This window comes from Amblyraja radiata, chromosome 26 (genome assembly GCF_010909765.2).
Source record: "Amblyraja radiata isolate CabotCenter1 chromosome 26, sAmbRad1.1.pri, whole genome shotgun sequence".
NCBI classification, from domain to species: domain Eukaryota; kingdom Metazoa; phylum Chordata; class Chondrichthyes; order Rajiformes; family Rajidae; genus Amblyraja; species Amblyraja radiata.
In genome coordinates this window covers 23,273,658-23,286,288 of record NC_045981.1, presented here as the reverse complement: position 1 = coordinate 23,286,288, position 12,631 = coordinate 23,273,658, and the positions used below count along the sequence as shown (strand labels likewise).

Genomic DNA, 12,631 nt, shown 5'->3' with positions numbered 1-12,631 from the left:
AAATTAATGCCAAAAGGCAATACTACTTGGAAACAGATGTGAACAGTAAGCACTCTCTTTTCCCACACCCTCCAGTGCAGTAAGAATATATTAAGCAGAAGCAGGAGTCAGCTACATGATCCCTGGAGTCAGATATTGGATACAACAGCCATTGGTCCAGTAGGACAGGGACTAATAAATTCATTCCTTTTAATTTAAATTCATGTTTAGAGTCCATTATGCCAAAGTGACACTAAATCTCACCAAATGAAAGACTTAATTATTTCAATTTTTTGAGGGCAGAAATTCTATATTCTGAAGTGAATTCAGTACTCTAGACAAACAACATTCAAACGTGGTGCAAAAATATTTTATTGCTAACATATGCAAAGTTAGGTGGTGCGGTATTTACGGTGTATTTACAATCACAAACAGCAGTTTCTATGACTGGAAAGGGAAAAAGGAGCAAATTTAGCACATTTAAATAAATACAGGGGCCTGCCACTGGCAGAAACTACTGAGCTACCCAACATTCCTCTCTCCCTCACTCTCCACCAAGATGACACCCATTCTGGACATACAGGTTAACAACAAATCTGTCTCCGGATCTTTTGATCTTTAAAATTTATTTTTTGAGAAACAGTATCCCTTTGGTGGACCAGTGGGACTAAAATGTGATACTTTCAAAATGAGACAACATGCTCCCTCACGTCACTCCAACTTGCTGCTTTCAGGATAGTGTAAGTTTGTTTACTCAAACAACATACCATTAGTACCTTGTAAATCACTTATAGTCATTTGGATTACATCTGCATTGGAACTTCTCTTAAGCATTAGCTGCTATTAAAAGGTGAACATCAAGAGTTCTACTTTTTGTTCACTTATTTCCTACGATATTAAATCATGGCTAAGCACAAATTGAAAAGCTACATTCTCGTTTCCACATACCCTGATGGTCATTCATTAAAAAAAATTATTTTATGAAATTACTTGTAAAACTCTCAGAATACAAGTCTTAGGGTGCTTGTTTTGCACAAGAGTGACCAAGAGTGCCAGAAAGGCAAGGAAATAGCAAGTGCTGACCAAAAGCTAGATAAGTTATACTTTTGGTTCAATATCAGAATATAGATTAGTGTCAATGAAAGATTAACAATATAAGCTGTTTATACGTTTGACAAATTCTGGTAGCACCTTTAAAACATCACAGTCTACAGTCACTTTAGAACAGATATAGTATCCTCACAAGTAGCTGTGGAAACTGCACAAAGTAACAGTATCAAAATGAATAAAGCTTCAAAATCAGTGCCAACCCTTCTTATCTAAAAAAATGTTTTAAAAGTTCCAAAGATTAATGGGCTGACAAAAAAAATGGAAGGCTGTGACAGTCCTAATACGATTTGTTTTGTGTATACTTTTTAAAATTTTGTTAGTGGAGTGGAAATGTGGGTAAGAGGGGATTTTGCAGACCAGGAAGATGGGACACTGTCTTTATCTTGTATCTTCTCCAAATATTCAAACATCCAAATCAAGCTTCAACTTTCAGTCCAATAAAGAAAAATGAAAATACACAAGCATCCCTCTCGTGTGGTTATATACAAGTAGTGTCTTTCATATTTTCGAAAAAGGTTATTCCATTTGTTTACACAGTAGCTTATACAGCAGTGTATATAAATCAGCTTTACAGAATGTGAGGGACCACAAAACCCCAAACATCGAAACAAAGCTAATCCCTACATAGTATTTACAGTAAAAGATTGCAATAAGATTAGTTGTAGCATCTGCAGTGCATGGAACTTAAAGTAAATGCTATAACTTTACAATAATAATCTAAGGGGAAATAGGTGTGCGAGGGTCATGTGTGTTGTTTTAAAATATAACGTGTATCACTGCTGAGCAACTCAAAGCTTCCATTAGAGGTCATATTGACTGCGATTCAATGCAAAGGCAGAACGGGTTGCCTCACACATGCAAAGGAGCTCTTAAAATTCTTTTGTCTCCTCATTTTCAAATAGGTGAAACCTCTGCTGAACTGTAAGTCCTTCTTTGAGGCTCTGTGAATTGAAAGAAGGAAAAACAATCATCAGTTTAGCCTACAAAAAGCAAAATTAAATAATACGTTCATGTTTCATTCTATCATAATACTCAATTATACTTTGCTTTTACATCTAGATTCAACAGTCAAAAATCAGCTTATTTAAGTTTTAATTAGCAACTAAAGTATTGTGAAATTAATTCTGTGACTAATTCTTATAACATTTATAAAATGTAGCTAATATTCTGATGAAATTATTGGTGCATAAAGCCTATTTTAGATGGACAATGCAGCAGGATTACTTTGCATATTTAATAACAGACTAAGCAATCACTGAACAGTAATGATATTACAGTACATGCATGTATTCAGGCACAGGAAGGACAAACAAGAAAAGCTGCAATTGAGTAGATACCACATAACTGCAACAAAATACACACTTTCTTTGGCTAATAATGGTTCATTTTATATTTTTTAAAGTTTTTATTGCATCTCAGTAGAACATTTTATTTAAACTAACGCACTCCAAGAGGGGTGGACACTCTCCAAGTGTATGCAGATCAGCAATTGGTACTCAGGAAAAAAAGTAGTCTTAATCAAACTGAAAAAAAATTAAGAGTGACATGCTCTTGGGTAAAGAGATACCAAATGTAGAAGAAATTAAAGGTTTTTGCTCACAATGACAATAGTAAAATACTATTGTCACAATGATCACCAAGGTATTTGATTCAAGATGAAGGTAATTCTACATTCGGTATGTAGGAAGCAACTGCAGATACTTGTTTAAACCAAAGATGGTTTAGGCACAAAATGCTGGAGTAACTCAAGGCAGCATCTCGGGAGAAAAGGAGTAGGTGACGTTTTGGGTCGAGACCCTTCTTCAGACTGTCTGCTGTCTGATCCACTGAGTTATTCCAGCTTTTTGTGACTAAAACTTCACCCGCTTCTGCCACTTCAACTTCTTTATCAGAAATCTTTCTGGCTATGTTTGTAATGAGATCCAATGAACAATTTATTGCAATGAGGTTGCATTCTTACTGAGATTGCTTAAAATGCATTACAGCATGATATTTCATTTTGGGTTGAAGAAATGTTCAAAATGAAGATATAAACCAGTTGTGGGTCAGAATGGGTTGGTAAAACACTAATGTCAGAGATAAAGTTGGAAAACAGATGTCTTCTGCAATTCAGGCAGATATGGTGCAGGCAATTATTACATGATGTTGCCAGGACTAGAGGGTGTGAGCTATATGGAGAGGTTGAGTAGGCTGGGTCTCTATTCCATGGAGCGCAGGAGAATGAGGGGGGATCTTGTAGAGGTGTACAAAATCATGAGAGGAATAGATCGGGTAGATGCACAGTCTCTTGCCCAGAGTAGGGGAATCGAGGACCAGAGGACATAGGTTCAAGGTGAAGGGGAAAAAATTTAATAGGAGCCCGAGGGGTAACCTTTTCACACAAAGCGTGGTGGGTGTATGGAACAGGCTGCCAGAGGAGGTAGTTGAGGCTGAGACTATCCCAGTGTTTAAGAAACAGTTAGACAAGTACATGGATAGGACAGGTTTGAAGGGATATAGACCAAGCGCAGGCAATTGGGACTAGTTGATGCTTTGGGGACTAGTGTACCTGGGAAATTGTTGGCCAATGTGGGCAAGTTGGGCCATAGGGCCCGTTTCCACACTGTAGCACTCTATGACTCTAAGATTGACTGGACTCTCTAGCCATTCCATGTATACTGCTTTAGCATCATACAGATATCATGATGCACTGGGATATTTTGGCTTGCAGGGTTCTCTTCACATCTGATTGTTTCAAAAATTGACATTGTTACTGTGTGACTAATTATAACATGATTTGGTAGGCTTGTTAATCCACTAACATATTCAGAAAAATAGCATTCTACAAAATGTCTACATTCTGTCCCAGTTGGTAATTTAATCATTACACAAGATGCAGTTTTGTGGTTCAAGACAACATGAAGACAACATGAATGAAGATCCTTCTTTGAAAAATTAGATACGCTTAGTAGAGTGAAACATTCTGTATGTCATGGACATAAATTGGAAGAGGTTTAATTCTGCAGCACAGTTTTACATGAGCATGCATAAAACAGACAGGTTCATACACCCACAGTTTTCAATGATTGCAGTTGAGCACTCCATTGATTTTTCCAGAGGAAATAAACATTCAAAAGAAAACATGTAAACACAGATGCCGAGTGAATATACTAAACCTCCAATGCTGTAGCTGTTACCACATTAGTTTGGATATTGTTCATCTTAAGAATGTGAACACAGGATAAATTATTTAGCCCCTTAACTTGTTCTGCCAGTTAATTAAATAATAATTAATCCATATCTTAATTCTATCTTCCTGCCTCATCTCTGTACTTCTAAACAGCTGCGGGAGCCTTAATCTATTGACCTTGCCTTCAATAAATTAGATTGGGACCAGATTGGGATTTTATCCCAAGCAGAGGTGAATAAAATCAGACGGCATATTTAAGGTAAGGGGAGGAGGTTTAGCGGGGAAATCAGAGGAAGAGACTTTTCACTCAGAGGGTGATTAGAATCTGGAATATACTGCCTGAGTTGGTGGACGCAGACTCTCAATACATATAAGCATCCAGACAGGCCATGGAAGCCTACAGACCAAATGATGAAAAAATGGGATTAGTATAGATGATCGATGGCTATGTGGGCTGAAGGGTGTGTTTCGGTGCTCTATAATTCTATGAATACAACTTCCCTCTTTTTTGAGACAGGTTGCAATCAAGACAACTAATAAACACAGAACTAAATTAATCTTCACAATTATTACCCCAATATTTGACCTGCTGCTACCTTTAGAATACTTTCAATTATTGGGACACTGCAAAATTGTGTAAATTTATCAATAATGTGGTCATGCAGAACTGAACAAAAGTCAGCATAACTTTCAAATTTTGGAGTCATCTTGCTTATTGACACAGCAATGAGATTTAATTTCACACAGGTTAAAGAAGAGACCAAGAAACAAATCCAAACAGATTCCAGTCGAAGCCCACACACAAAAATAGCCCAACTCCCAGAGTGACATGCCTCGACTCAGTGACAATAACCAATGGTGCTTGGCAGTTTACCTAAAGGGAAGATGTCAATCATCTGGTAGCTCTAGCTGTCCCATGCCACCTCTTTACTCACAGACTAAAGGACGACGAAGGGGAGCAAAATGGAATAAGGAAGGTTAGAAAACAAAGCATCACCGCTAACCCATGAATGTTAGACTAAGAGTTCTGGCTAGATTTCATTCAGCAGTAAACAGAATATCGTAAGGGGTGGTTTATGTAAAGCAATTTGATATAATCTACATCAGTCCCACCAACAAGATGATCTGAGTGACATTATTCGCTTCCTTCATCAAAACAGCTCAAAGCAATTATTTTTAGTGTTTTAATATCAGGTCAAATGTTTTACTTTCTCTTTCTTTTCACTGATCTCAAAAGGGTATGTCCAACATTAGTAGTGAAGAAAAACATTTTTCAATGGTGAATCTCTGGAACTCTCTGCCACAGAGGGTAGTTGAGGCCAGTTCATTGGCTATATTTAAGAGGGAGTTAGATGTGGCCCTTGTGGCTAAAGGGATCAGGGGGTATGGAGAGAAGGCAGAGGTACAGGATACTGAGTTAGATGATCAGCCATGATCATATTGAATGGCGGTGCAGGCTCGAAAGGCCGAATGGCCTACTCCTGCACCTATTTTCTATGTTTCTATGCTTCTATGAAGTACATGGTATCCAGGGGGTGATAAACTCTTAGTGTCAACCTCAACATGAGCAAATATGTAATTTCTAACTTAGCTTTGATGTATTTTTGAAAGATGCATGATCCCGATATAAAGTTCACATTGTAATTTTTTATGTATGAAGCAGCATCCCAAACATAGTGCATCCCACACAAAAGAGAGGCAATCTGTTCCCCTGACATTCTCAATACAGTTGTACATTGTCTATTTGATGCATCAGGTTATGACTCCTACTGAATTTCTCTTTAATGTGATCCACGATGTTATGCTACTGACTGTTTAGGGCTTCCTTTTATTGGACAACATATCAAAAGCGCAACATTTTAAATAGAAGTGTCATTTTTTAAAAGGCACTTGACTCGTTAATACAAAAATTCTTCTCAGGCAGCGAGTGTCACCATCCAGTCTACTTTGCCAAAAATCCTTGTATACCCACAAGAGAATCACCACCTTCAGTAGGGAAGAGTACTGGGGGAAAAATAATATTTTCATTTTTCTTTATAACGTGAATCATTCCCCCCCACACAGCATTTAAATAATTTTTTATTTGGAAAGAAAGCCATTGTAAATAAATTATTTTCCTCAGCTAGTTTTGCAATGTTAAGTTCTCTGTATTCGGTCTACTGTTACAAACCGTAAAATTAATACAAAAGACAGTTAATGAAAACTATACCTATTCATAAATGTGGTTACATTGAAATTGAAAAATAATTGAAGGAAAGTAAACTCAACAGGACAATTCAATCTGATAAGTGTATTTTACAACAAAAAAAATCAATGATTATAAGCTTCGATAATAGCCCTAAAATGTGAAGACACACCACTAATGAATCCCTAAGTCAAATCAGTAATGCTGGGCTCAAAAAATAATAATATATTTTACAACTATGCACTAAATCAAGTTATGCATTTGTTTACCTGACAATAACCTTCTGTATGCAGGAACGAAAAGCTTTCTTGTGAGTGCATATACCATCAAAAAGGCATAATCATTGGATCTAACCACAGCCCAGTTTTTGTCCCTCTTCAACCAAAGGGGAAACAAATGTCGTGGTGGGGTTCCATGCAGTTTTGTTATGTGAATGTTGATACCATTAGCTTATTGTACTGAAAAGTGGAAAAATGTCAGATCCAATTTCTCACCTGATGACCACGTGTATGCAATGTCTTCCAGAGGCCACTGATGCAATATATGATTGGAATCTGGACTTTTTTCACCATTCCTCACATCATAAGTGAAAATACTACTTCCAGAACCCTTTATGATATTTCTATACTTTAAACCAGAAGGCATTCGGGATTGTGATGTTCTGATCTGAATTGGGAAAGTACTTGTATTACTTAGATTAGATTTACAGGCGGTACTAAAGGAATTTGTCAGATGCTTCCGTATTGCATGTGATACTTATTAGTAATTTGAAACAAGCTTGGTGAAATTTCTACAATTTTGTTATGTGCTCATTCATGGAATTGTTTAATGGAACACACCAACATTTTCAGGAACTGTACAAAGCAGCTAGTTTCCTTCTATTGCATGCCCAGTGGCTTTAGATCTGTTTTGGATAGAATTAAGAAAAGTTAAATTATAATGTAGGTGAAAGGGAACTTGGATATGCTGACCAGTTCCAGTGATACACAATAACACAATGAGATGTAGAATACTCTTACTTATTAAGATATAGAAATGTCCTCATCTCCCTGAAAAGCTCATCTGTATAATGTTGCATGAGTGCCTTGGGTAAATCTTCTGAGGAGCATACTACATTGTAGTAACATCTACATTATGAACCAGTAATATTAAAAAATGAAAAAAATCTATATCTTTGGCAATATTACCACATCAATATTATACCACATGTACTCAAAATCAGTCATTTTGCTTTAGGTTAAACTAGAGAAAAAGAAGAAATGAAAGATTACCTTTGATCTTAGAGTTCGATCTGCTCGTTTCGCAGCTGCTGCCATCTTTAGGATATCTGGATTGCTCTTTGATTTCATTATGTCTGAGAATGAAATGTATTTCAAATTTCAAAACTAGCATTCTGGTTTCTCAAAGGCTTAATTTCAAAACCACCTGCATATTTCAAAATGGATCTACTTCGGCAAATTCACTTTAAATTGATTTTCAAAGCTCCAGCCACCATGATAGCTGCACTTTCTCCATGTCCTTAGCACAGGGAAAGATCTCAAAGTCATTTGATAGATTAATGAACAACAGACCTTCTTCCTGAAGTGTAATTCTGTAAGAGAGCTTTCCACCTGGCAGCCCTGCTGGCAGTCTGTTCATTTATTCATCTTTTTCTTATTTTTAGCGTTTGTTAAAAGTTTGTTTTAATGTACTTCGGTTTGTTTTATGTGGGGGGAGGGGGGAGGGGGGAGTGGATCGGGGGAAACATTTTTTCAGGTTCTTACCTTTCCGGAGATGTGATCAATTTTCGGATCACCTTCTCCGGGCTCTGCGGCCTACCATCGCTGGAGCTGGAGACCTCCTCGGACTGTTGTGAGCCCCACTGCGGGGCGCGGACTTAACATCGGAGCGGATCCCTTGCCTGGGATCGCTCCCACCACGGCCTGCGGACTTACCATCAAGGGCTCGCAGTCTCGGGAGAGGCTAGTCGGGAGCTCCAATGCCGCAGAAGGTTTGACCACCCCCGACGCGAGGTTCGATCACCCAGCGCGGGGGAGCTGATGCAGGAGCTGAACGCCTCGATGCGGAGAGCCCGTACGCCGCCGGCTACGGGAGTCAAGACTGCCCCGTCAACGGAGGGCTCGAGGCCCCCGACCAAGGAAGAACAAAAGGAAGGACTTGAACTTTATTTCGCCTTCCATCACAGTGAGGAATGTGTAGGAGTCACTATGGTGGAAGTTCATGTTAAAATGTGTTTTTGAGGCTGTTGCTTTTAATTGTATGACTGACCTGGCCAGTGAAATTCCTCGTATGTTGCAAAACAATCTTGGCGAATAAAATCTGATTCTGATTCTGAGTTGGTGAAAATTGAATAATCACATTTTTTTCCAATGTATATTCCTAATATAGTGTTAAAAAGTGATTACTTTGCACATTGCAGCAATTTATCAACAAATATGCAAATAAGCTTCCCTTTCAAAATGCATTGTCCTACGTTTACTCCTTTTATTCCAGCAGGTAAAAGCCCAGCCTTTAATTAAACTAATTCAGTGAGCTATTTAATTAGCAAATAACCTAGTGCACTCGTCAACAGAGAGGTAGGAGGAAACTGATGAGGGAAAATGGGAGAGCAAAAAGGGATAAGCATTGGTTTCTCCTTTACCTTATCTGCCAAACAGATTCCATAAGTATAGTAAAAGGCTAACGACAGAAAGAATCAGTCTCCTGAAGGGTTCAATGTGGTTGGCATGTGTGGAGACGCAGGAGTTGGGCACAATGTTAAAGGAGTATTTCTCATCTATATTTACGATGGAGGTGGTCATGGAAGGATTTGAGGGAAATGTATGGTGATACATTGGAACACATTTACATTATAATGGTGGAGGTGCTGGCAGTCTTTAGGTATATTAAAGGGGAATAATCCCTAGTACTTGATCAAGTGTATCCTTGGACATTGTGGGAAGTTAGTAAAGAAATTGCAGGGGCCTGACAGAGGCGTTAGCATCAGCACTGATTAGGGATAATCAGCATGACTTTGTGTGTGGGAAATCATCTCTCGCAAATTTGATTTGAGTTTTTTGATGAGCTGACGGAGATTAACGAGGGCAGGATGATTGACATTGTTTACATGGACTTTAGCAAGGTCTTTAACAAGGTCCTGCACGGTAGGCTAGTCTGGAAGGTTAGACCATATGGGATCCAGGATGATGTAGCCTAGTGAAAATAACATTTACTTGGTGGAAGGAGATAGAGTGGTAGCGGAGGGTTGTTATCCAGCTTGGAGGCTAGTGACCAGTGGTATGACAAGGTGGGCCAAGAAAGGGCAGATATAATTCAATTTTGACAAGTGCAAGGTGTTACATTTTGGTAAGTTAAACTAGTGCAGTAAATGGAGGGCCCTGGAGAGTGTTTTAGAACAGAGAGCCTGGGAAATACCAGTAGTGTCCAGAAAGTGACCACATGGCAGACAGGGTGTGAAGAATGCATTTGTGTTTAAGAAGGAACTGCAGATGCTGGAAAATCGAAGGTACACAAAAATGTTGTAGAAACTCAGCGGGTACAGCAGCATCTATGGATCGAAGGAAATAGGCAACGTTTCGGGCCGAAACCCTTCTTCAGACTGATCTCCGGAGAGAGTAGGAGAACTTCTTCAAAGTAGGCATACCTTGAGGAGATTTCGCAGTGGAGTAGACAAAGTGTTTAAGAAGGAACTGCAGATGCTGGAAGAATACAATTGGTACACTTGTCATCAACGGTCAGGGCACCGAGTACAGCAGTTGGGACATCATGTTGCAACTAATCGAGTCGTTCATGAGATCACACTAGTGGAATACTGTGCACAGTTCTGGTCTCCCAACTATCGGAAGGATATCATTATGCAGAAGAGCATGCAGAAAATATTCACAAGGATGATTCTGGTACTGGAGAGTTTACTTTAGTTTATTATCACGTGTACCGAGGTACAGTGAAAAGCTTTTATTGTGTGCTAACCAGAGAGTTGAGTTATAAAGAAAAGCTGAACGGCTGGGACATTCTATAAATTATTCTATTCATTTCTAATTATAGAATTATTTTTATTCTGTCCCTGAATAATAATTGAGAATGCAAGAATGAAAATATCTTCTTTCCTGACCTCTCTGAGAACAATTACAAAGCACTATAATGCACTTAAGGTCTGTTAAATTAATACAAATGGTAAACAAACATGTTTTGTTTTCTGATTTGGATCTTTTTAAGTAAAAGGAATTGTGTAGTCAAGAAGTGAAATCTGTTCATATTTGGGAAAATTTCATTGAAAATAAATGCATATTTCACAATCAGGTCTAGAAGGAGAGACACAAATCCAAAATAGCAAACCTTTGATTTTCCCACGCAGCATTTATTTCTTAAATTATTATTTTTTGTTTAAGGTTGATCCCAGGATCACCCAGTGTATAAAGTTTAAAATATATACTTTACTTAACAATCAGTATGTTTACTATCAGTGAAAATTTGTTGGCAATGAGTTCTGATTCTTGTATTTGCTGTACCATATCTGCTGTGCTCTGTTTCATCCATGGGCTGCTCTCCCAGTGCTTCCTGTGCCAGCTGCAGCTGCTCTTTCAGTCGGTTTACGTCACGCTCCGATTTAGCCTTCACGATACTTAGCTCTGTGTAGATATCCTTATACTTATCTGTGGCATATTTCTTATCCTGCAGAAACAAATGTACAGTGCAGATTTGAGTCAAGAGTTAAGAGCGTTTAACTGTCATGTACACCAGGAAAGGAACAATTACATTTTTACCTGCTCTGATTTTATAGACACATCAAGTAAATGTACAATAAACAAACAGTGATTATTGGGAAATTATATCCTAAGTAACAAAAACAGTTGAAACCAAAGATAGCGGTTTCACTTCCAGGCTCCTCAAGTGTTCTAATTTTGGCAGTTAGTCCTCTGAATTTCGAATAGTAGCCTACTTTCACTGCATCCATCTTAATACTCAGGACCATTAGCAGCTTAGAACATTTCAAAAAAACATTTAAGGTCAAATTCAATTACCCTGAGATTACTGGTGAGAGCGAGAACAATCCATCTGTGGAATTCTCTGCCTCAGAGGGCGGTGAAGGCCGGTTCTCTGGATACTTTCAAGATAAAAAAAGATAGGGCTCTTAAAGATAGCGGTCAGGGGATATGGGGAGAAGGCAGGGTACTGATTGTGGATGATCAGCTATGATCACATTGAATGGCGGTGCTGGCTCGAAGGGCCAAATGGCCTACTCCTGCACCTATTGCAGGGCTCTCGCTTAACTTTTTTTCCCTGTTGCCAGCCGGGCATCCTAGGTTGATTTTTAGGTTGCCAAATGATAGTTTAGGTGGCCATTTAAGACGGCTTGCATGACACGTGCGATAATGTGCTCGGACGAAGTACGTAGTTAACAGTCAGAATTATGGTCAATGAAGCATTCACGTATTATTTCTGCTTCAAATAAAGTCACAAACTAAACATATTCCCCAATCAAGACATGATATATACCACAATGACATGCAGCAAAATTACAATACAATATCTCATCTCCTTTTGCACGTTGCAATGAATGCAATTTCTATTATTTCTTTCCACATCCAAACAAAATTCTGGTTGGATTATTCATCGTATGATCAGCCTTGGTGAGACCAAGTGCAGGCTTGGCGATCGCTTCACACAACACCTACACTCAGTTCGCAATAACCAACCTGATTTCCCGGTGACTCAGCACTTCAACTCCCCCTCCTATTCCGAATCTGACCTTTCTGTCCTGGGCCTCCTCCATGGCCAGAGTGAGGCCCAGCACCTCATATTTTGCTTGGGTAGTTTACACCCCAGCGGTATGAACATTGGCTTCTCCAATTTCAGGTAGTCCTTGCATTCTCCCTCCTTCCCCTACCATTCCCAGCTCTCCCATAGCCTACTGTCTCCGCCTCTTCCTTTCTTTTTCCCACCCTACACCCCTCCCGACATCAATCTGAAGAAGGATCTCGACCCGAAACGTCGCCTATTCCTTCGCTCTAGATGCTGCCTCTCTCACTGATTTTCTCCAGCTTTGTCTACCATCGGGATCCCACCATTGGCCACATCTTCCCATCTCCTTCCCTGTCGGCTTTCCACAGAGACCGCTCCTACCGTAACTCCCTGGTCATTTCGTCCCTTCCCACCCAAACCACCCCCTCTCCTGGCACTTTCCCCTG

The 12,631-nt window shown here is 39.1% G+C and overlaps 1 protein-coding gene across 2 annotated transcripts in view; it reads right to left on the bottom strand.

Moving 5' to 3' along the window:
- Window positions 1-331: 331 nt before the first annotated feature.
- Window positions 332-12,631, bottom strand: part of LOC116988057 (protein outspread-like) — a 298,795-nt gene continuing 286,495 nt past the window's right edge. The window contains exons 22-25 of one of the 2 annotated variants that reach the window (XM_033044495.1): window positions 10,952-11,114; window positions 7,715-7,797; window positions 5,133-5,196; window positions 332-2,030 (exon numbers count right to left, since the gene is read on the bottom strand). In XM_033044495.1, coding sequence (XP_032900386.1) covers window positions 5,164-5,196; window positions 7,715-7,797; window positions 10,952-11,114 — 279 coding nt within the window. In that variant the 3' untranslated portion in view covers window positions 332-2,030; window positions 5,133-5,163. The remainder of the gene's footprint in view (window positions 2,031-5,132; window positions 5,197-7,714; window positions 7,798-10,951; window positions 11,115-12,631) is intronic. The other variant, XM_033044494.1, reaches the window with a different exon arrangement.